This window comes from Oncorhynchus keta, chromosome 13, assembly GCF_023373465.1.
Source record: "Oncorhynchus keta strain PuntledgeMale-10-30-2019 chromosome 13, Oket_V2, whole genome shotgun sequence".
Taxonomy (NCBI): domain Eukaryota; kingdom Metazoa; phylum Chordata; class Actinopteri; order Salmoniformes; family Salmonidae; genus Oncorhynchus; species Oncorhynchus keta.
The window spans coordinates 38,189,124-38,209,167 of record NC_068433.1 but is presented as its reverse complement, the minus strand read 5'-3'; the positions used below and the strand labels follow the sequence as shown (position 1 = coordinate 38,209,167).

General features: G+C 42.1%; 3 protein-coding genes across 3 annotated transcripts; 2 read left to right on the top strand and 1 right to left on the bottom strand.

Annotated features, from left to right (window-relative positions):
• The first annotated feature begins 44 nt into the window (after positions 1 to 44).
• LOC118392294 (ADP-ribosylation factor 4) lies at positions 45 to 3,718 on the top strand. The gene is made up of 6 exons (XM_035784123.2): positions 45 to 246; positions 979 to 1,059; positions 2,071 to 2,180; positions 2,387 to 2,458; positions 2,736 to 2,861; positions 3,042 to 3,718. The coding sequence occupies exons 1-6, from the start codon at positions 180 to 182 to the stop codon at positions 3,126 to 3,128; spliced, it is 543 nt and encodes a 180-aa protein (XP_035640016.1). The 5' UTR covers positions 45 to 179; the 3' UTR covers positions 3,129 to 3,718.
• Positions 3,719 to 4,298: 580 nt separating this feature from the next.
• Positions 4,299 to 6,701, bottom strand: LOC118392288 (ragulator complex protein LAMTOR4). Its single transcript, XM_035784108.2, has 4 exons — positions 6,561 to 6,701; positions 6,160 to 6,243; positions 5,944 to 6,061; positions 4,299 to 5,837 (listed from the first exon to the last, which is right to left on the bottom strand). The coding sequence occupies exons 1-4, from the start codon at positions 6,561 to 6,563 to the stop codon at positions 5,740 to 5,742; spliced, it is 303 nt and encodes a 100-aa protein (XP_035640001.1). The 5' UTR covers positions 6,564 to 6,701; the 3' UTR covers positions 4,299 to 5,739.
• Positions 6,702 to 6,727: 26 nt separating this feature from the next.
• On the top strand, positions 6,728 to 10,763 carry LOC118392287 (V-type proton ATPase subunit F). Its single transcript, XM_035784107.1, has 2 exons — positions 6,728 to 7,128; positions 9,707 to 10,763. The coding sequence occupies exons 1-2, from the start codon at positions 6,971 to 6,973 to the stop codon at positions 9,906 to 9,908; spliced, it is 360 nt and encodes a 119-aa protein (XP_035640000.1). The 5' UTR covers positions 6,728 to 6,970; the 3' UTR covers positions 9,909 to 10,763.
• Positions 10,764 to 20,044: the final 9,281 nt, after the last annotated feature.

Below are 20,044 nucleotides of genomic sequence, written 5' to 3'. Positions count from 1 at the left end.
TGAATGAAGACTCGTCTGTGAATAAAGTTATGTGAAAGCGATGACGTCATTTATTCCGCGTTGGCCTGGACGTGGCATCTGAAAAGACTGCGAAAGGAAAGCTGCACCCACTCTGTCTGGTTACAATAAACAGCTTTGGTTTTCTACTTAAGTATCGTCGCGCGGAGCTCTTTCACAACATGGGGCTAACAATTTCGTCGATATTTTCCAGGCTTTTTGGCAAAAAACAGATGAGGATACTTATGGGTGAGCAATCCTTTTATCAACCTGGCTGCTAGCTAACGTTAGCTATCTTAGTGGGAGGGGGTTGCCATTATCAAGGATGTACTTTGCTTTTTGTGAAATATTACAGTTAAGTGAACAGGTAGTTTACTATGTATTTCTATTTGTCTTGTAACGTTAACATTACTCGTTTTGAGAGCAATCGGAGTAAGAACACAGACTAGCTAGGATAACACTCCGGCTTAGGCAGGAAAATGGATAGCTATTTGTGCTATTGCACAATAATTACTGGTAGTTTGTTCACTTAATACCAACGAATGGCTTAGTTACGTCACATCTCAGGACTATTCAAGTTTGTAGCTGTCGTGACCTTTTTATAATGGGTCCCTAGTTTAATACAACATATCTAGACTCATTTACATCACTCTTACCATAACTCACACCTGTGTGTTAGCCTATATTTTGGGGTTGTGGATGCTGCTCCTAATTTGAGCTGAAGGCACAGTTGCAACCCTATATATTTATATACGTTGTCCAAATCATTGCAGTTTGACAGTGCTGATGGAAAACTAAGCACCCTCTCTGTCAGCTGTCAGAGGGATTTCATTTGACATAGACCTCTTGTAATAGCTACCTATCTCTTTCATGAAGTTGCAGTACAATACGTTTGTCTTGCTTAGGTTATGTATTTTCCATACAAAAAACATCTGGGTTTATTATGATTGGGAAGTTTGACCTTACTATTTTCTTCTGTAGTTGGTTTGGACGCTGCTGGAAAGACCACTATTCTCTACAAACTGAAGCTGGGGGAGATTGTAACCACTATTCCAACCATTGGTAAGAAAATCTCAGAGCCAAAGATGGATAGATCTCTAGCATACACAACCATATGCAAAACATGGGCCTTCTCAACTCCTGGCACTGTATTTTAAATGGGGAACTTGCTTTCTCATTGAGCTTGTGAGCAAATTATTAAGATTTATTTTGATGTCTTGTTCTGGTGACTGACGTAGCATGACACACACTGAGCCCAATCTTTGATGCCATGGTAATCAAGTCCAATTGTTCACAGATGTAGGCCTACCTTGTTTAATGGTTATGGAAATGGACATTAAGGTCCGCACAGAGCTGTGCACTCGACAATTCAGTCTGTCAAATTTAAGAAAAAAATATATTTTTGGACATGATGGTGAGGTATAGAAGTGAATGCTTTTAAGCCTTTCATGACCATAGTTCTGGGCACAGCAGTCTAAGGCACTGCGTCTCTGTGCAAGAGGTGTCACTAAAGTACCTGGTTTGAATCCAGGCTGTATCACATCCGGCCATGATTTGGAGTCCCATAGGGCAGCGCACAATTGGCCCAACGTCGTCCGGGTTTGGACGGAGTAGGCCGTCATTGTAAATAAGAATGTCTTCTTAACTGACTTACCTTGTTAAATTTTTAAAAAACAATTTAAAAAAGATATGGCTGCACTGCCTCCATGCACCAGAGCGGTTGGGGCTTGCTGGGTGAGGGGGCTCTTTATTTAGAGCAGATTGGTTGATAAATGTCTAAACACCTAGTCAAAGTAAGTAGGGAAGAAAATAATGGTTTGTCCCACCTAAGATCAGACAAAATTGGGTCACCATTCCATTGTTTTTCATTTTCAATTTGAGCTACAGGCAGTAGTTTACTCCTATTGCAAATTGGTTTTAATTAGCTTATCATTTATACAGAACCTTGAGTTCTACCATAATGATCTAGACCGGAGCTGTTTATGCTGGTAGAGGTCAGACTGGTGATACTGGATCTAGTCTCTGTGTGAATTCCTGTTGCTGATTCTCTCTCGCTCTTCGGTGACCGAGCAGGTTTTAACGTGGAGACTGTTGAGTACAAGAACATTTGCTTCACCGTGTGGGATGTGGGCGGTCAGGACAAGATCCGCCCCCTCTGGAGGCACTACTTCCAGAACACACAGGTATGATACACACCTGTGACAGCAGTGACTTACATCAGTGGTCATCATAGCATATCTTTGTCTTAATCCAAATATACAAATAGTGCTAGAATCAATGTGTCAGAATGGACCCTGTCAAAAGAACCTCTTGTTTATCCAAAAAGCTAAGTGAATATGTACAGTAGACAAAATAATAGTAGCCTGACCTTTGAACCTTGACTTCACAGGGCCTTATCTTCGTAGTGGACAGCAACGACAGAGAGAGAGTAGCAGAGTCGGCAGAAGAGCTGTCTAAAATGGTAAATGTTGCATACATGTCTATTTAAGCTGTTTTTGGTCAAGGAACAATACTATTTTTGTGTTTGCATTTGCAGTATTTCTGTGAAAAGGAACCTAAAATGAGCTCATGGTTGGCATGGGCAAATAAACATTCATTATTATAGTTGCCATTGTGACTGATCATTGACACACAGCCTTTTGTGGCCTATGGTTTCCCATTGACAATGGCCGCCTGCATAAATGTTTTTCCTTCCCCTTGTCCTCCTAACCAATTCTCTCATTTATTTCTCTCTACAGCTGCAGGAGGATGAGTTGAGGGAGGCAGTGTTGCTGGTGTTTGCAAACAAACAGGACCTGCCCAACGCTATGGCAGTGAGCGACCTCACAGACAAACTGGGCCTGCAGAGCTTGCGCAGCAGAGTTGTGAGCATCTCTCTCTCTCACTATCACTTGAACAGTCCTTCCAAAGAGTTGTACAGTAAAATGTATTTCTGATCAGATAAACATGTGGTCCATGTAGTATACACTGGCTTTGCAGAGTTATTCATATGTATGACATTACTGGCATTTATGTACATCAACTCATTATGTTTCTCCTTCCAGTGGCATGTCCAGGCTACCTGTGCTACCCAGGGCACTGGGCTATACGAAGGACTGGACTGGTTATCCAACGAGCTGTCGAAACGCTAAAGAATGGAGAAATCGCAGGACCGAAGCGAACGAGATATGAACACGCGAGCAAGAGTAGAAGGGGTGCAAGCTGAGCATTACATCAATGGAGAAAAAAAACTGCGACTTTTTAAATTCAGTGTGTCTGTCTGGTAGAACTTGCAGTTATGGACTTTGCGATCAGTTCCTGTTCTGAAACCTTTTTTCATCATTCTTCCCTTTTATCCCCATTGTCATACATTCAGATGTTTTAGACTTTTCTTTTTACCACCCAACTTCCTCAACAGTAAAATTGTTTTTAAGTTCCATGTTTTAAAAAAACATAACAAATAGATTCACATGATGGTTGTGTTCTGATGTTGATCATTGTTGAATGGAAGGGTGGGCCACTAGATTTTGTTGGGGGGTGTATTGGGATACCAGGAGTTTGTTGGAAACGGTATATGGAGCTGTTTCGGGTGTAAAACCCCTATGGCCTCCCCTGACTCAGTCATTCCAGAGATCTGAACCTGAAGGCCAGTTCCATTCCTAAACAATGTGAAGAGTGCAGGACCTCCAGTCATTTCAAAGGCCATTATGATGCAATAAAAATGTTATTTTTCTTTTCTCAATTGTTCAAACATTGTCATTTGTCTTCTCTGATTGGGTGAGGTGGGACATAGTTGTTCATGAAGGAATGGAGACCCTTGAATAGTTGAATGTTTCTTCATAACAATTTTAGCCTAAACCTGTTCAGTGTTTTTTGGACAGTAAGCAGAGTGGATTCTAATTAGGTTTCTCAACAACTGACACTTTATATAAAGTTAATTGCATCTTGCAGGGGTAACACGTGCTGATAACAGTTCCATTCTCCTCAGAGGTGCTCCCACTTAATCTTCAGATTAAAATAATACTTAGATATGCATGGTTTGCATTGTAACTTTTTGGTCAGCCTGACCAGAGCTGTAGATTTGTTCGGTGTGCTATTTATATGCTTCCCCTTCCATTTAGTTTTTGCATCTTGTACTTTAACAGCTTAATATTTTCCGTTATAGAAACAATATCACAGTTTAAACGCTACAAATGATTCTCTACACTATACTTGCTGGTTTTGTCAAACTGAAATTAGGTGAACTATTAGAACTTTAGCAACCAGGAAATGGCAGAGCAAATTCAGCATAGTGCAACATGAAAACAGCATTTGTAAACAAGTTCAAAGCATGTGGATGTTTATAAGCAAAGCTTTGAGGTAATCAAATAAAGCCCTGAATCTCCCACACAATTTAACATGCCAAGACAATAGCTCACGATAAAACAGTCATTGCATGTGTATATACATTTGTACCGATAGCAACATTGCACACTCATGACACTTAGTTCAGGTTAGAAAAAAAACCAGCACAGAGTTACCCCAAAAAATATAAATTTCCATCCAGCCACATTCAGTAGGGCACTACATAGAAATGTATTAAGTAGAACACATGCTTCTGTTCTATTGAGTATTTAAAGATGCCAGCTCTATCCAAGGTATTTCTATCTGCAACATTCAGAATGTTAAAGAAAACATTGTTGGGGAGCATTCAAACTGAATAGATTGAATTCCAGTCTAACTGCCACACACAAACCGACAATTCATTCGTGTCACATACGGTACGGACTACACCACAGCACTATTCTGTTTCATTTCTCATTACAAAAAGTTAACAATTAAGATTACACATGTAGTTTGATGCCTATTGTGGCCCATTCAATGTGAATTCTTCAATATCTATACTGAACAAAAATATAAACTTAACATGTGAAGTGTTTGTCCCATGTTTCATGAGCTGAAATAAAATATTTATAACACACAAAAAACGTATTTCTCTCAAATTGTGCACAAATTTGTTTACATCCCTGTTATCCCTGCATTTCTCCTTTACCAAGATAATCCATCCACCTGACATGTGTGGCATATCTAGAAGCTTATTAAATAAGCGTGATCATTACAAAGATGCACCCTGTGCTGGAGACAATAAAAAGGCCTCTAAAATGTGGAGTTATGTCACACAACGCGATGCAACTGATGTCTCAAGTTGAGGGAGCCTGCAATTGGCATGCTGACTGCAGGAATGTCCAACAGAGCTGTTGCCAGAGAATTTGATGTTAATTTCTCTCGAATAAGCTGGCTCCAACGTCATTTTAGAGGATTTGGCAGTACGTCCAACTGGCCTCACAACCGTAGACCACATGTAACCACGCCAGCCCAGGACCTGCACATCCAGCTTCTTCACATAGGGGATTGGGGGGTGCTGAGGAGTATTTCCGGCTGTAATAAAGCCCTTTGTTGGGGAAGAACGTAATCTGATTGGCTGGGCCTGGCATCCCAGGCTGCACCCCTGCCCAGTTGTGAAATCCATAGATTAGGGCCTAATTTATTTATTTCAATCGATTTCCTTCTATGAACTTTAACTCAGTAAAATCTCTGAAATTGTTGCATGTTGCATTTATATTTTTGTTCAGTATAACTTCATATGTACTTTCTTCTGTTGTTCTGAAACCTTATAGAAATAGGAACGGAACAGTTCAGTGGATTACTGAGTCCCTGTCCTGTGTGAGTGCGTTGATTGGAGTGGTGGCCTTCATCCTCCCAACCCATCTTCACTACACGGTTCTACACCACTACAGGTTCCCTATGGTTGTTTTGACGTTTCACCACAAATACCTTCTGACCAGACACGGTCACTGTGTACACATAGTCCTCTAGCATGACTGTGGAGAAATCAAACACAGGGAGGTCTGGTTAGAGTGGCATGATGGGAGCAGCAATACTGTGTGTGTGTGTCTCTAGGACCCAGGTGTGCGTTGTCTGACTTACCTGACATGCGTTTGAAGGGCGGCTCAGCAGCACCCTGCAGTCTGAAGCGGCACGCTGTCCGCATCATCTGCATTATGACCCCCGCTGTGTGCTCATCATTCTCCAGCTCTCCTGCAGACTGAGAGAAGGGAATAACAGGGTAGTTGGGAATGAGATGGAGTGGAAGATAGGCGTGCTGCAACCGGGCAGGACATGTTTGTATGTTTGTGAACATACCGCCAATACGCCATCCTCACTGATCACCAAATAACCCAGTTGATCAGGGATCCTCTCCAGACCCTGTGTCAGAGTGCTAGTAGTCTAAAACACAAACAAATGACATGCATGGACAAATGTTAGGATCTGTGGGAGAGATACAGTTATCTGCCACCACAAAATGTTTAAGGCTCTAAGGAGAATACCTTTGCATCTTTTTTTGTCAACAGTAAAAGTGGTCACAAAAAAATCCGTGTTTACAGCTAGCTAGCGAGACATCGAAGCCAGAAAACTAGCAAGCGCACTACAGTACACAAAATATAGGCTACAATGTAGCCGCTACAACAGTATGAACCACTAAATACGTTGATTTTACACAATGCAGAGTCGCAGTAAATCAGAATATAAGCGTTTATACTTGCCATGTTCACTTGTTTTGCCCTATGAGTAAGCCTATCTGCTGCGTTTCCTCTCTTTCTTCACGTGACTTCATCAGCTGACGTGACGTCACGTCTTTCCGATATATAAGGATTTTGTCCTTTGTGAGGCAAAAAACAAAAACCACGACTTTTTCTTTTTTTACAAAACTATTCAGGGCTATTCAATGTATTACATTTTTTATTGAGAGACAGTCATTTTTTCCTGCTCGCCATTTCATGATAAAACATTTTTATCGACCAACAGATGGCACTATCTGCGTTTTGTGACAGCTGACGTCCCCGAAGAACTCCCAAATGCGGAAGTACTGGTCAGCTGACAGCTTCGTGATTCAGAGAAGAAATAAAATCCAGTCATTGCTTGTTTTTGCTATTTTATCTTGTAGAATTAAATAATGGCAGGACGAGGTAAATTAATTGCCGTCATTGGTGATGAAGATACGTGTACCGGGTTCCTACTCGGTGGCATTGGCGAGCTGAATAAAAATCGTAAACCGAATTTCTTGGTGGTCGAAAAGGAGACCAGCATCGCAGAGATAGAGGAGACCTTCAAGTAAGTGTTAAGTTATAGCTAGCTATCTAGAGTGGGTATAATTTGTGGAAAGTCCCAACAGGAATATGTTCCAAAAACTTCGTAAACAACAAGATTACCAACAAACGCATATAAAGTTGTATAGCGGCAGAATAAGATACCGGGTAGGGGGTGGGCTATTTCATTAAGTTTATTTCTGAAAAATGTCTGTCCTCACTCTGGTAGCCTATGGACAAACATTAAGAATAAGCTACGTGGTGAGTTGATGCCTATTCGGCAGCTAGTTAGCGAGGTGAATTGATCATGCTACTTTGTATGCGTTGTTTTGTTGGCAACCTTGAGCTCAACGGAGCTTTGTTTCATGACATAAATGTTGTGAAGATGATGCACTTGGGACGAACGACAGCTGAGATGATTACAATTAATGTTTTAGGACCAAAGACTGCGGGATATTTTGGACGATCTGTCCCCGACCGAAGGTGCGCCCGTGTATTTCTGCTGCCAATGATGCCATAAACAAGGGAAATAGAAACATGTTTCCTGTGTGCGTCAGATATTTCTGTGTCTGATGGAGTGCAGTGCAAGTTACTTGACTTTTATGAAGACAGTGATGAAACTGCAAATGGCTTACATCAAGCTCTGATGAACTGTGTGGAAAAGCATGAACTGGATATTAGACACATCACAGCCTGTGCTGCAGATAATGCCAATGTCAACTTTGGAAAACACCACTGTGTTTACCAGTTATTGAGCAGTGCCAACAATCGCATTCTGAAAGATAATTGCCCAAATCACATAGCTCATATTGCCTGCAAGTATGCCTGTGATAAGCTGTCAGTGGATGTTGAGACAATTGTTTTAATGATCTACAGCCACTTCTCAGTATCTGCTTCCCAAATAAGTTTTTGCCTTTATTGACATTGAGTGGCATGAAATTATGCGACATGTTTGCACACGATGGCTCTCTCTTCATCCAGCTGTCATTCGTCTCCTGCAAAGCTGGCCAGCTCTTACTTCATACTTCAGGTCCCTTGGGGAGACTTGTCTTGTGGCACCGAAGAGTATGTTTGAGTGTGAGGGAAAAACGGAAGCCGCTGAGATTTATCTGTGCTTTTTCCACAAACTGGGGTGTGTGTTTTTGACCAACTTGTAAAAAAGCTGGAGGAAACAACGTTCTGCATCACAGATGTTTACAAGGAAGTCCAAAGGCTCAAAATGAAGATGCTTCAGTGGAAACAGGACAGCTTTTTTTGGATACTAGACCAAGCAGCTGATGGACAAACACAAAGCACAAAGCTCCAAGCAGTAACAGGACTTTGAAGTTCTATGACACTGACTGTCATTACATGCATTGACAAGTGGTTTGATTTCTCACCAGAAAATGTAATGGTGAAACTGAAGCTGATTGGCCTCTATGAGGAGCCTTTGTAGAGGATTTTCTTTCTGATGACCATTAAATGGTCAGACTCAAGAAACAGATGCAACACAGAGCTGATCAAAAATGAACTTCAAATATCTGTGAACTGTGTCTTGTCATGTAAGGACTTCTCTCTGGCTATGCAAAATTACAAAGGACTGCTTGAATCAGTCAAGAGCAGCAAAACATATCCATGGAAAAAGTGAGTGGTGAGTGACTCATGCCCCTCTTTTCCTCTTTTGCATTTGATTTTTTATTTTTATTTTTTGCTGTAAAGGTTCAAATTGTGATTTCTTAATTTATTTTGTTTATTCACATATAAACATATAAAAATGGTTTGCCTTTCCAGTTGAATAAGAATATACACTGTATATTAATTCACGCAACACTGTACCCACACTGCTGTAGCACTGCACTGGCACGCCACCTTTTGTCCCTTATTTGGTAGTGAGAAAGTTGGCAACCCCATCTAGCAAGCAAGTTCTCATGTGTAACTCTGTTTGTGTCGCACTGCTTTGCTCTATCTTAGCCAGGTCGCAGTTGTAAATGATAACTTGTTCTCAACTGGCCTACCTGGTGGGGGGTAATTCTGTTGAGATTTTCGGCACACCGGGTAGGGAGTGGGCTATTTCCTTAAGTCGATTCTGAAAAATGTCTGTCCTCACTCTGGTAGCCAATGGACAAACATTAAGAATAAGCTACGTGGTGAGTTGATGCTTATTCGTCAGCTAGTTAGTGAGGTGAATTGATCACGCTACCAGCTATCTACCTAATTTTGAGATTGAAGATAAATAGCTAAAAGCAGACAAACTGTGAGCTTGTTTGCACACAGGGTGAAGACAGTTGATGCTCCATTATGTTTGTAATTGCATAGGGTATGTCAGATGTTATCTAGACAGTTAACACCTGGCATTGAAAATTCTCAGTGCTACACCAAACAGTACCTAACCTGTAACTCCCAGTATAATGGATACCGTGTGTGTGTCACATTATCTGGTGTTACAACTTGTAGGTCGGTGGTATCATGATTTCTGTGTTCCATTAGGCCTAGTTATGTGATATGATTCATCATAACACCTTCAAATACTGCTGGACAACATACCTTGTCTTGTTGTTTACAGACCTGCACTGTAATGTTCAGTTGTCGTCTTAACTTATTTACTTCTGTCATGCCCCCCACAGGAGTTTCCTGACTCGCAATGACATCGGCATCATCCTAATCAACCAGTTCATAGCAGAGATGATCCGTCATGCCATCGACCAGCACATGGAGTCCATCCCTGCCGTGCTGGAGATACCCTCCAAGGAGCACCCATACGACGCCTCCAAGGACTCCATCCTACGCAGGGCCAAGGGCATGTTCTCCGCTGAGGACTTCCGATAAACACGCAACACGTACCCAAAGATGCAGTGTCGCGGTCTGGGCAGGGACAGAGATGGAAGAGGGGGACTTTGGAGACTGTCCATGATCCTAAATTAGTTATCTTGTGCAATGCTATGGAAGGCTGTAAAGTATGCCTGATGGCAGTTTCATGTGTTATCCATATTGACTGAGTCCATAATTGGTCCCCACAGTCCACCTCTCATCTCTTGCCTGGGTCCTGTTCCATCCACCTGGCAATGCACTTTCACCAGACCGAATGTTGAATTGTTTGATGTAATATTTAGTTTTTCATTCCTTTGCCTGGAGCATTATGGTATTACTATTCATTGACCACATTGATGGTTGAATTGTTTTGCTGTATGCCTTTTCGGGTTATTCATGCTGTTGTATGAAGTCTTACACAGGTACTGTATCTTGTGGTCTCATCAAGTCTGTTTTTCAAATGCTTGCTTCATTTTGTCATAACCTTGGAGAGCATGCTTGCATAAGACGTCTTGGCAAAGAATTGTGGATAGTCATCTGCAATTCATTGAGTGTAACATTTGTCAGAGCATGCATGTGACTGTCTGTTCTAACTTCACATTTGTCATTTATGGAAACAGTCCTAATGCCCTTATTTGGATCTTCACAAAAAAAAAACTGCAAAGTAGTATTTCATCATCTGGTGAAGTGAACAGTATAATTCCCCAATCCACAGGGTACAGCTCAACAGAAAATTCACAAAATTAACAGCTTGAAATAAATGTGAAGCACTGCAAAATGACTACCTGTTGTAATGTATTGTGACAGTTTTAACTTATACCTGTAACAAAAACAAATAGATGTTTACAAAAATAAATTATTCTATCCAACCTGTACTGTGTAAGTAATGAATTAATGATACTATCAAGACCAGCACAACTGTCTTAAATGTTTGATGTTAGAAGACAATTGCACTTCTCACAAAAGCCAAAACAATTCCCTGTATGTTAGCTTGGAACACTTTATTATTTCATACTGTACAAAGTCTTTAAATTAAATCCAGCAATCCTCCATGCTGATTCTAAAGCCTTCTAGTGCTAGTAGCCTGAAGAACAACAAGAATGTTACATGTCAGTCATAAGACCCCACTAACAACTATACTTATCGCAAAAGCGATTCAAGCTTTCCTGATGTGACTTGACCAGTTAGTTTCTTTTGAAGTGGGGTAAAGTTCACATGAAGCCAAAGTTGAACTTCTCACAGCATCGTTTAGGCAGAAGTGAAGTACTTCCCAGTATCTCTGTGCCAGTGGCACACATGTAAAGCCCAGTGTATTAACCCTGACAAATCAGATTCAGTGTGGTATCCATGATTAAATCCTGAGACTGAACCTGATGTGTTACATTATTTAGGGGCCTGCACACACTGATGCTGTGATCCAACTGGAAAATATTTGAACAACCTTGAGACAGGCCTTATCATTTATCTTGCTGGACACGTGAGTTCTTAAACCAGGGACAAACACAAACACCGCTCTGTTCTACTACCTGCACCTTATAAAGATATGGAATGTTGGCCAAGAGGTGCTCCCAGAATGAACCTATCCCTGGACATGGAATTTTTTTCACGGACCTAATGGTCCTCCCGGAGAACAGATGATCCCTGCCTGGTCTCTCGGTGTCATCCTCCTGGGCTATGTCTTTGGATTCCCAGTCCCCTTCAACAGCACTCAGAGGTAAGACATCTACCTACTTGTGGAAATAGGAGATTAGAGGTTGTAAGGATGAATGGATAGAGTTGTGACCTGTGAGGCATGTGATTTTTTCCCCCTCTGTAGACAATATGAATATGAGACTCTTCAACTCAACAACACAGTGAGTGTTGGGTTATAATACTTCAAAAAACTAGGAAGAGTTTGACTAAATGTGAGAATAGTGAGACCAACATACTGCTCTTTCAGATCCTTCATGTCAAATGACACAGAGTCCAATGAAACAGATTCCCTTCCCTTTTCAGTGAGTACATTTATGGGTCTATATTTGTATAGTGTTGAAACCAAATGTTGTAAACCATTTAGAGCGCCAAGTAACCTAGCGCTTAGAGAGACGAGCCAGTTTGAATCCCGGGTCTCAAATCCTAGATGCCATTGCCTACCGTTATGCCTTTGAGCAAAGCACTTAACCCCCCACTATAACATCTCCCCGGGAGGCCAGTGTGGCAGCCCCCCGCACCTCTCCAAAATGTATGTGTGTCTTCTCGGTGGGGTTGGGTTGAAAGTGGAAGTACAATTTGGGTTGGACCTTGTGGGCCGTTATTGTCCGTTATTGTTATTGTAAGTTAGCTCTTCAAACTCACCATGGCCCCTGAGGGCCAAACACATGTACTTTAACTGTATAAACACTATTGACTCATGATTGACTCTTCAATCTTGTTTTACCAGATGTGAAAGAACAAGTTTCATGGACTCACAGACATTTTTCTAAAATGTCTCGTCTTTTTTCCTTTCTCTTTCAGGGATTACGACCGCACAATACCGTAAGTCTCCCTAAAATGTACGCAAGTACAATGTGATTGAATAATTTGACTGAGCACACAAGCCTGTGTGTGTTTGCGTGTCCAACGGTTATGTGTGTGTCCAACGGTTATGTCTGTGTCCAATTGCACTATTGTTAAAGCAATAGTGCATATACATAACCTTAACTGTTTCTTTAGCGGCAGGTCATTGCTGCATATCTGACCACCCAGCAGGACACACTCCAGACCTCTAACCTGATACTCCCCTCCTTTCAGTCCAGATGCAGCGTGTCTCTCTGCTACCTTCCCACCTGTATTTACTCTCATCTGGGGTCAGCCCTGCAGAAAGGAGACGTTTTATCACATTGGTTGCAGCATGACTTTGATAATAGGTTTTGTGGCTTTCCAACAACAAAAAACTGCTCTACAATTATTTCTGAAATGTACTGCACCAGAGTTTAAGTAAGTTGTGAGCATGAAAAGGAAACTGTAATGCAAGGGGGCGTTTAGAATAGATTGAACTATTATAATAGTTCATAAATTACATTCAATGTGTTGAGTACTTCATGTCAAATACTTAATTGTTTTGTGTAAAGTGACTAAACCTAATATACGTCACTTCTTTTGTACGCGAATAAAAGCTTTTTACAAGCCAGGAGTGATGCAATAAATGTCTGCTTTCCACATAGAAAATGAATCATACATGTCTGTCTACACTTTTCTTGATTCAATCCACACTCACTCCGGTTCATAAAAAAAATATAGGCCTTACTCAACCATGAATGTCTAGTTGAGCAGAATGACACAAAGGGAAACAAAGTACAGACAGACAGAGTAACTGATAAAGTGATCATCTTCTGTTGAATTTAAAGGCCTTGATGTTAGTCCATGACCTGTGTGCGGGTTTTCTATGTATACTGTATTGTAGGCCATGAAACCCAGCTGAGAAAACAGGTAATGTTCTATAGCTTGAAGTGACTGAGAGTAGTTTCACTCACTACTGATATCTCCTCTGTATCCACGCAGGCCAGAGGAGACTTACGTTCCTTGGAACAGCACTGACATGGCTCAACGTGAGGAAGATCATTGGTGGAAAGGATTGTGGGTATGCTATAGAAAATATATACTGTTGCAGTTCAACTTCCACTCTGTTGTTGCTCTTTTGCCAACAGGCCTGAGGAGTTGATGCAGAGTCGGAACGAGACAGACAGCAACTCAACATTACCTATGTGAGTTCTCTTATGCTATTATTATAAACAGGCATCTACCCTTTCATTTTGCACATGTTCCAATATGTCATTAATCATTTATTTCCCCTCTACTGCACACAGACACAGGTAGAACGGTCCTTCACTCCTTATGGATATAAGGGAAAGAAAATGTCCATTGTAAGCATGTGTTTTCAGTCAGTCATCATACATTTTATCAGTAGGTGGCGCTTTATCTCTGAACGGAGGGAAGACAAAAAGCATTACAAAACTGTGCATCGTTGAAGTGAAATCAATGTTTCCTCTGTCCTTCTTGGCAACTCTTTTTAGGCATGAATATTATGTAGCAGCGCCTCAAGGCTGCGTGGTGAGTCTCTGTGCCCTGGGCCATATACTGAACCAGGGCGGGGACGAGAGTGCAGGCGGGGCCACCCGAGACCCACATGGCAACGGTAAGAGATGAGAGGAAGTGTAACGTGGGGCCTCATACAGGAGTTGCTGGCTGTGCTCTATTGCTCTTAAGCCATTACTTTTCTTTCTCTGCTTTCCCTTGCCATCACTGATCTGGAAGGACAAGAGGATTGAGAGAAACGTTGAAAGATTTAGTCACTCCACATGCCCATTGCTTATGTGCAGCACTTGGTGATGGAGGAGAGGACACAATAGGAGAGAGGTTGTACAGAGGGTGTAATTTGTGTGTGGTAAACCTAAAAAGTTGCTATTTATTAAAGACATTAATAATTGTCTTAATTAATCACTTAAGAAAAGTATGAAATATTTGTCATTGTGTACCGCATGGCCGGCTCCAGGCATAAGCGACATGCTGTCGTTTAGGGCCCCTGGCCCCCAGAGTCTCAACTGTTGAGAGTTAGAATTTTAGAATACACAAGACACAAGATCGAAATGTGATCGTGCAGTCACTCAATTAGTCATGACAGCTAACAATTTTTAGATTGGTAAATTAGTCTAGCCAGGTATCTACATTTGTAGTAATCATGGCCAAATACAGACCCGGCACGCAGGGCACGTAGCCAGGGGCCTGACCTCCAGAGGGACCCCATTGATTTTGTTAGTCACTCTCACTCAGATATAATAAGTCATGGCAAAATGTGTAGAATTGCAGAAAATTTGCTTTAAAACAGCACATAGCCTGCTGTATTTCCCTCTGCCCCATGGCAAAATGAGTAGAATTGCATAAATGTTGTTATAATCTTGCAAAATGTTCTCTCCGCCCCATGGCAATGTCTAGAACTGCAGGAAATGTACCTTAAAACGTACATTACTGTCTTAAAATATAAAGGGCCCAGTGGTGTGACGACATAAACCTATTGTTAAAATGTTTGGAGAGGTTTCACGAGTGCGCCATTACACCCTCACACATTTTGGTGAAGGAAAAGTCAAACCTACATCCCTTGAAATTTCTCTTGCACATTTAATGGGATGGGGGATTGTATTGGTGCTGAATTTATCCAGATAATAAAAGGATATTCAAAATATTGAATTGTTGTGGGTGACAGTTGCGCATAACCTCAATACGCAAGAAGGCTCGCTGGCTTTTGGGAAGAGCAGTGGACATGGATTCTCAAAAACAGGAGTTTTGGAAGGAGGCTATTTTGAAAGAGTCATTTGTTAGACTAAATGGATTTCAAAATAAAAGGTGGGTGAAAAACGAGGGATGAAACTGCCACAAATCAACGAACCTGAACGTGAAGCCAAACTGGTGAAAACGCTGACCAAGAGAAGGTCAAAATTAGAAGCAGGTCAAAAGTAGAGATGAGAAGGTGCTTGTCGATGTGATGCGGCCGGCTTCGGGAGAAATTCTAGCAACATGGTAAAACCACTCATCATGGACTTGGAATATTTAAGCGTTTTCTACTTTGAAATAGCCAAAATAAACAGGCACATCACATGCAATGGTGCATACTGTAGAACAACTATTCAGGGGGTAACATCATGGTCCTGCCCAGCTTTTATCTTTACTACAGTCCATCTCCAGTTGTCACGGTAACTGCCCCTGTTGTGCTCCCTCTGAATGCAGGTGACATGAACAAGGCCCTCGACCCGATGTACGCACTCAACGGCATTGTGAAAGAGAGCCTCTTCCACAAGAACGGCATCTTCCCTCGCTCCGCCACCTCAGACACAGTGGCGTGAGGGTGCCCACCGGATCACACAGGCCCCAAGTGACAATACAAACACACCACCAACAACCGCACTGGTTTATAATTTTATATTCATCCTGTTTTTGTGAAGACGGAAAAGAAGCTGCGAAATAGAATGTGTGAAATAAAAGTGTGGTTCTGGGAGTTTGAGATGGATATTGCCGTGTTGGCCTGTGTGCCCTCCCCATGCCCCTCTCCCCTTTCAACACACACTGTCTAAATGATAAAGTAACTCAATTATGAATGTGAAGTAAACCACCAGACACTCAGACCTTTCCCCCGGTCGGCTACGAGGCTATGGCCTAATGTCATTAATCATTCACCTGCAAGATTCATATCGTATTAAGTCCTGCTTTTCACAAGTGGGCAGATCAGCTTCCGTTCACCTGGCTGCCACAGGTGGGCAAGGAGAGTTGGTCTGTAGTCAGGGATGAGTGAACCAACGCTGAGCCCGGACAATAGAGTGGATTCTTTGACATTTGGCTACTCTGGTTACAGGGAGAGGGATTGACGGCCAGACACTGGCACTGCATGTGTAGGGAAAGAGGCATGCCCACCAGCCCCCTAAATGTATCCCCTCACCACAGTTGGATAGGTAGTCGCCTATTACAGGCAGACTGTACGGACGTGTCTAACATGCAACATAACAGCGAGCTTTCTCTTTTCCTGACATAATTATATTGCTGCCTGTTCAAACAGCCCTAAATCAGAAAGACCCAGTAAAGCTCTGCTGTGAGTCTATTAGTACAGTCACCACAAGGAGGAGCCCACACCTCACAAGACCGAGCAGTGAGCATGACGGCATTATATGGCAGCTCAGTTCGAAAGCCTCTCTGAAAATACATGAATGATCATTCAAAGCAATGTACTGTATGTAACCCAATGGACAAAGGCTGGCATTTATGTGAAATGTAACTACCCTAATTTAGTCCCAATTTATGTCAATCAAAGACTATTTGAATCACAGCACTGACCACCAGACAACACAGGGGAGAATGACCTCCAGAGAGTGCCACGGTTTTTTTTTTCAGACTGATCAGTGCCAATACTCTATTGTAACACAGAGTATTAGTGTAGACATTGTCCAAAAAATGTGAGACGTGTCATGGCAATTCACTGCAGTTGGAACTTTACATGAGACGCTCCTTTTATTCCAAGTCTGATGATGCTCTCTCTCTCGTCATAGGGCCCCATCAGGACAGCAGGCTGTGCTTAGTCAGATAAATGGCTCTCATTACCCACCCAGACACTCCCACTGAGAGACAGCATTAGCACAGGCAGCCAAATGTCAACACAGCCAGATTCCGTAGCTCTGTGACGGGAGCAGTGGGCATAGAAATATACAAATCACAATTATAAACGCAACATGTTGGTCCCATGTTTCGTTGGCTGAAATAGAAGATCCCAGAAATTGTCCATATGCACAAAAAGCTTATTTCTCTCAATTTTGAGCATACATTTATTTACATCCCTGTTGGCATTTCTCCTTTGCCAAGATAATCCATCCACCTGACAGGTGTTGCATATCAAGAAGCTGATTAAACAGCATGATCATTACACAGGTGCACCTTGTGCTGGGGACAATAAAAGGCCACTCTAAAATGTGCAGTTCTGTCACACAATACAATACCACCGATGTTTCAAGTTTTGAGGGAGAGTGCATTTGGCATGCTGACTGCAGGAATGTCCACCAGAGCTGTTGCCAGAGATTTTAATGTTAATTTCTCTACCATAAGCCGCCTCCAACGTTGTTTTAGAGAATTTGGCAGTATGTCCAACCGGCCTCACAACCACAGACCACGTGTAACCACGCCAGCCCAGGACCGCCACATCCGGCTTCTTCACCTGTGGGATCGTCTGAGGGGGTGCTGAGGCGTATTTCTGTATGTAATAAAGCCCTGTTGTGGAGAAAAACTCATTCTGATTAGCTGGGCCTGGCTCTCCAGTGGGTGGCTCTGGCTCCGAAGTGCCCTTGCCCAGTCATGTGAAATCCATAGATTATAGCCTAATGAATTTATTTAAATTGACTGATTTCCTTATATGAACTGTAACTCAGTAAAATCTTTAAAATTTTTGCATGTTGCATTTATATTGTTGTTTAGTATATCATCACTAGAATGGTCAAATTGACTTGAATGAGGATCCCAATGCTAGTATTTCTATTTCTATGGCAGGGGAGCCTCAGCACACTTGGCTATTAGCAGTGTGTTACCCTGTCACATCTCCCGTTGACCTCGCTGTGACCTCCAAGTGGAGAGTTTCCCAAACAGTGATGGAGCGAGTGTGTCACACAGAGGATGGAAAGAAAGTGCATAAGTGTTTCCAGGACACTGGCCATGTTTCAGGCTTTTTAGAAGCTTGTAGATGATTATTGTCCCAATCAGTGAGTGAATCTGCTTGTCGTTTCCGGTGACAGTAGCCCCCCTATCCTGAAGTGACAAGAAAAAGCCCTTGTGAATGGACACGTGTTTAGAATCAATATTGGAGCCAAATTGGCTGAATTGGAAGAGCCACAGAACTGATTGCTAATTTTTAAGGGTGGGAGGGGTAGAGAAGGTCCCCGTATGGCTTCTTCCAAGTTCACAGGGGAGAAAATAGAGCCAACTGTAAACTGTATGAAGGCTGGCGTGTGGTTTGGTTTCCCAGTCCACCACAGTCCACAGCAGGTTTCCATGGTGAAGTGAAGTCACCACAAAGTGGATTAAGCCTCTTACTGTATTGCTGTTTCAGAGTGGGTGCTAGAGTGGGTGCTATTGATTCCAACTTGTTTTCTCAGAACCAGAGACATCTATCTGGTTAACCAGAGACATCTATCTGGTTAACCAGAGACATCTATCTGGTTAACCAGAGACATCTATCTGGTTAACCAGAGACATCTATCTGGTTAACCAGAGACATCTATCTGGATCAGTGGTTGAATATAACTCCTTGCCAATCAATTTAAATGACCAATTACCAATCTTCCTGGTTGGTGGCCTATGACTTGATACCATTTTCAAAATTGGTCCTGGATTATTTTTGATTGTTTCATAGATAAGATATTCACATCTCTAGTTCCTCCTGGAACGCTTTCTCAGCACAACAGCACTAATGAAAAAAAATGTAAAAATCCAGATCTCTTTCAACCACACATACCTATCAATAGGGATGCATATCTGCAATCCAAAATGGTTAGTGGCAAATTACACTAGTGCTTCTGTAATCATGATCCCACTTGAGTGTTAGGTTATTTATTTAGTCCCTATAGAAGGCTCTAATATGACCTCATAGAGAGTTCTAATCAGACAATTTTTCCCCTGGTTGCAATCTGTCATCACCACTCTTAATCCTCTCCATCATGACTCATGGTGTGGTGTCTGTCTGTCCTTGTGTTGTGTGGATCTGCAGACTAGTTCTGTCATCCAATCCTGTGACTCATTGCCATCTTAATCTATAACGGGAGGTCAACGCATCTCCCACCCACCTCTGGCACATCACATATTTGTTTTATGTGTGAGAAGAAGTGTGTGTTCCTGTGTGTGTGTGTTCCTGTTTGTGTGTGTGTGTGTGTGTGTGTGTGTGTGTGTGTGTGTGTGTGTGTGTGTGTGTGTGTGTGTGTGTGTGTGTGTGTGTGTGTGTGTGTGTGTGTGTGTGTGTATGTGTGTGTGTGTGTGTGTGTTTTAAAACAAACTGCACATTTGTCAGTTGAGTGATGAAGGTCTTCTCATCCTAACCCAGACAGAACTGATCTCTGGCACGGTTACACGATTCATACCTCCATCTATGACCATTATCACCTGCCCTTTCACAGTTGGACAGATTATGTCTCAATACTGGTCTCCAATTGGGCAGAAAAAGAAGATGGAAGATCCCTCCAGATTTGGCACGGACCCATAGATCAACAGGATGGCTAACAGAGTTTAATGAGTAGAGTAGAGTAGACTGTAAAGATGTTGAGTTAATGGTTACATATCGGCCCTCCAGCTTTCATTCTTCATATGAAGTGGGTTTTAATGAGAGACCACTATCGCCCTACTCAGCGTCCGCCAGCGTTTAATGGAGAGGAATAATCTCTTACACGTGTGAGTGATTCTGAATAAAATCGTCAAAGGTTAGCTAACCTTGGTCTGCTGAAAACTTTGCTGATGACCCTATCGGCTAAGTACCTGACTGTTTAAACCATAGGCAGATTAATTACTCATGCTAACACGCCGTAGGTCTTCCTAAATAATCAAGGATCTTAACCCTTTTTCTTTTCATTCCCTTTCGCTTTCTTTTGTCCATACTTCATTCTGGTTCAGTCTCAAAGAGA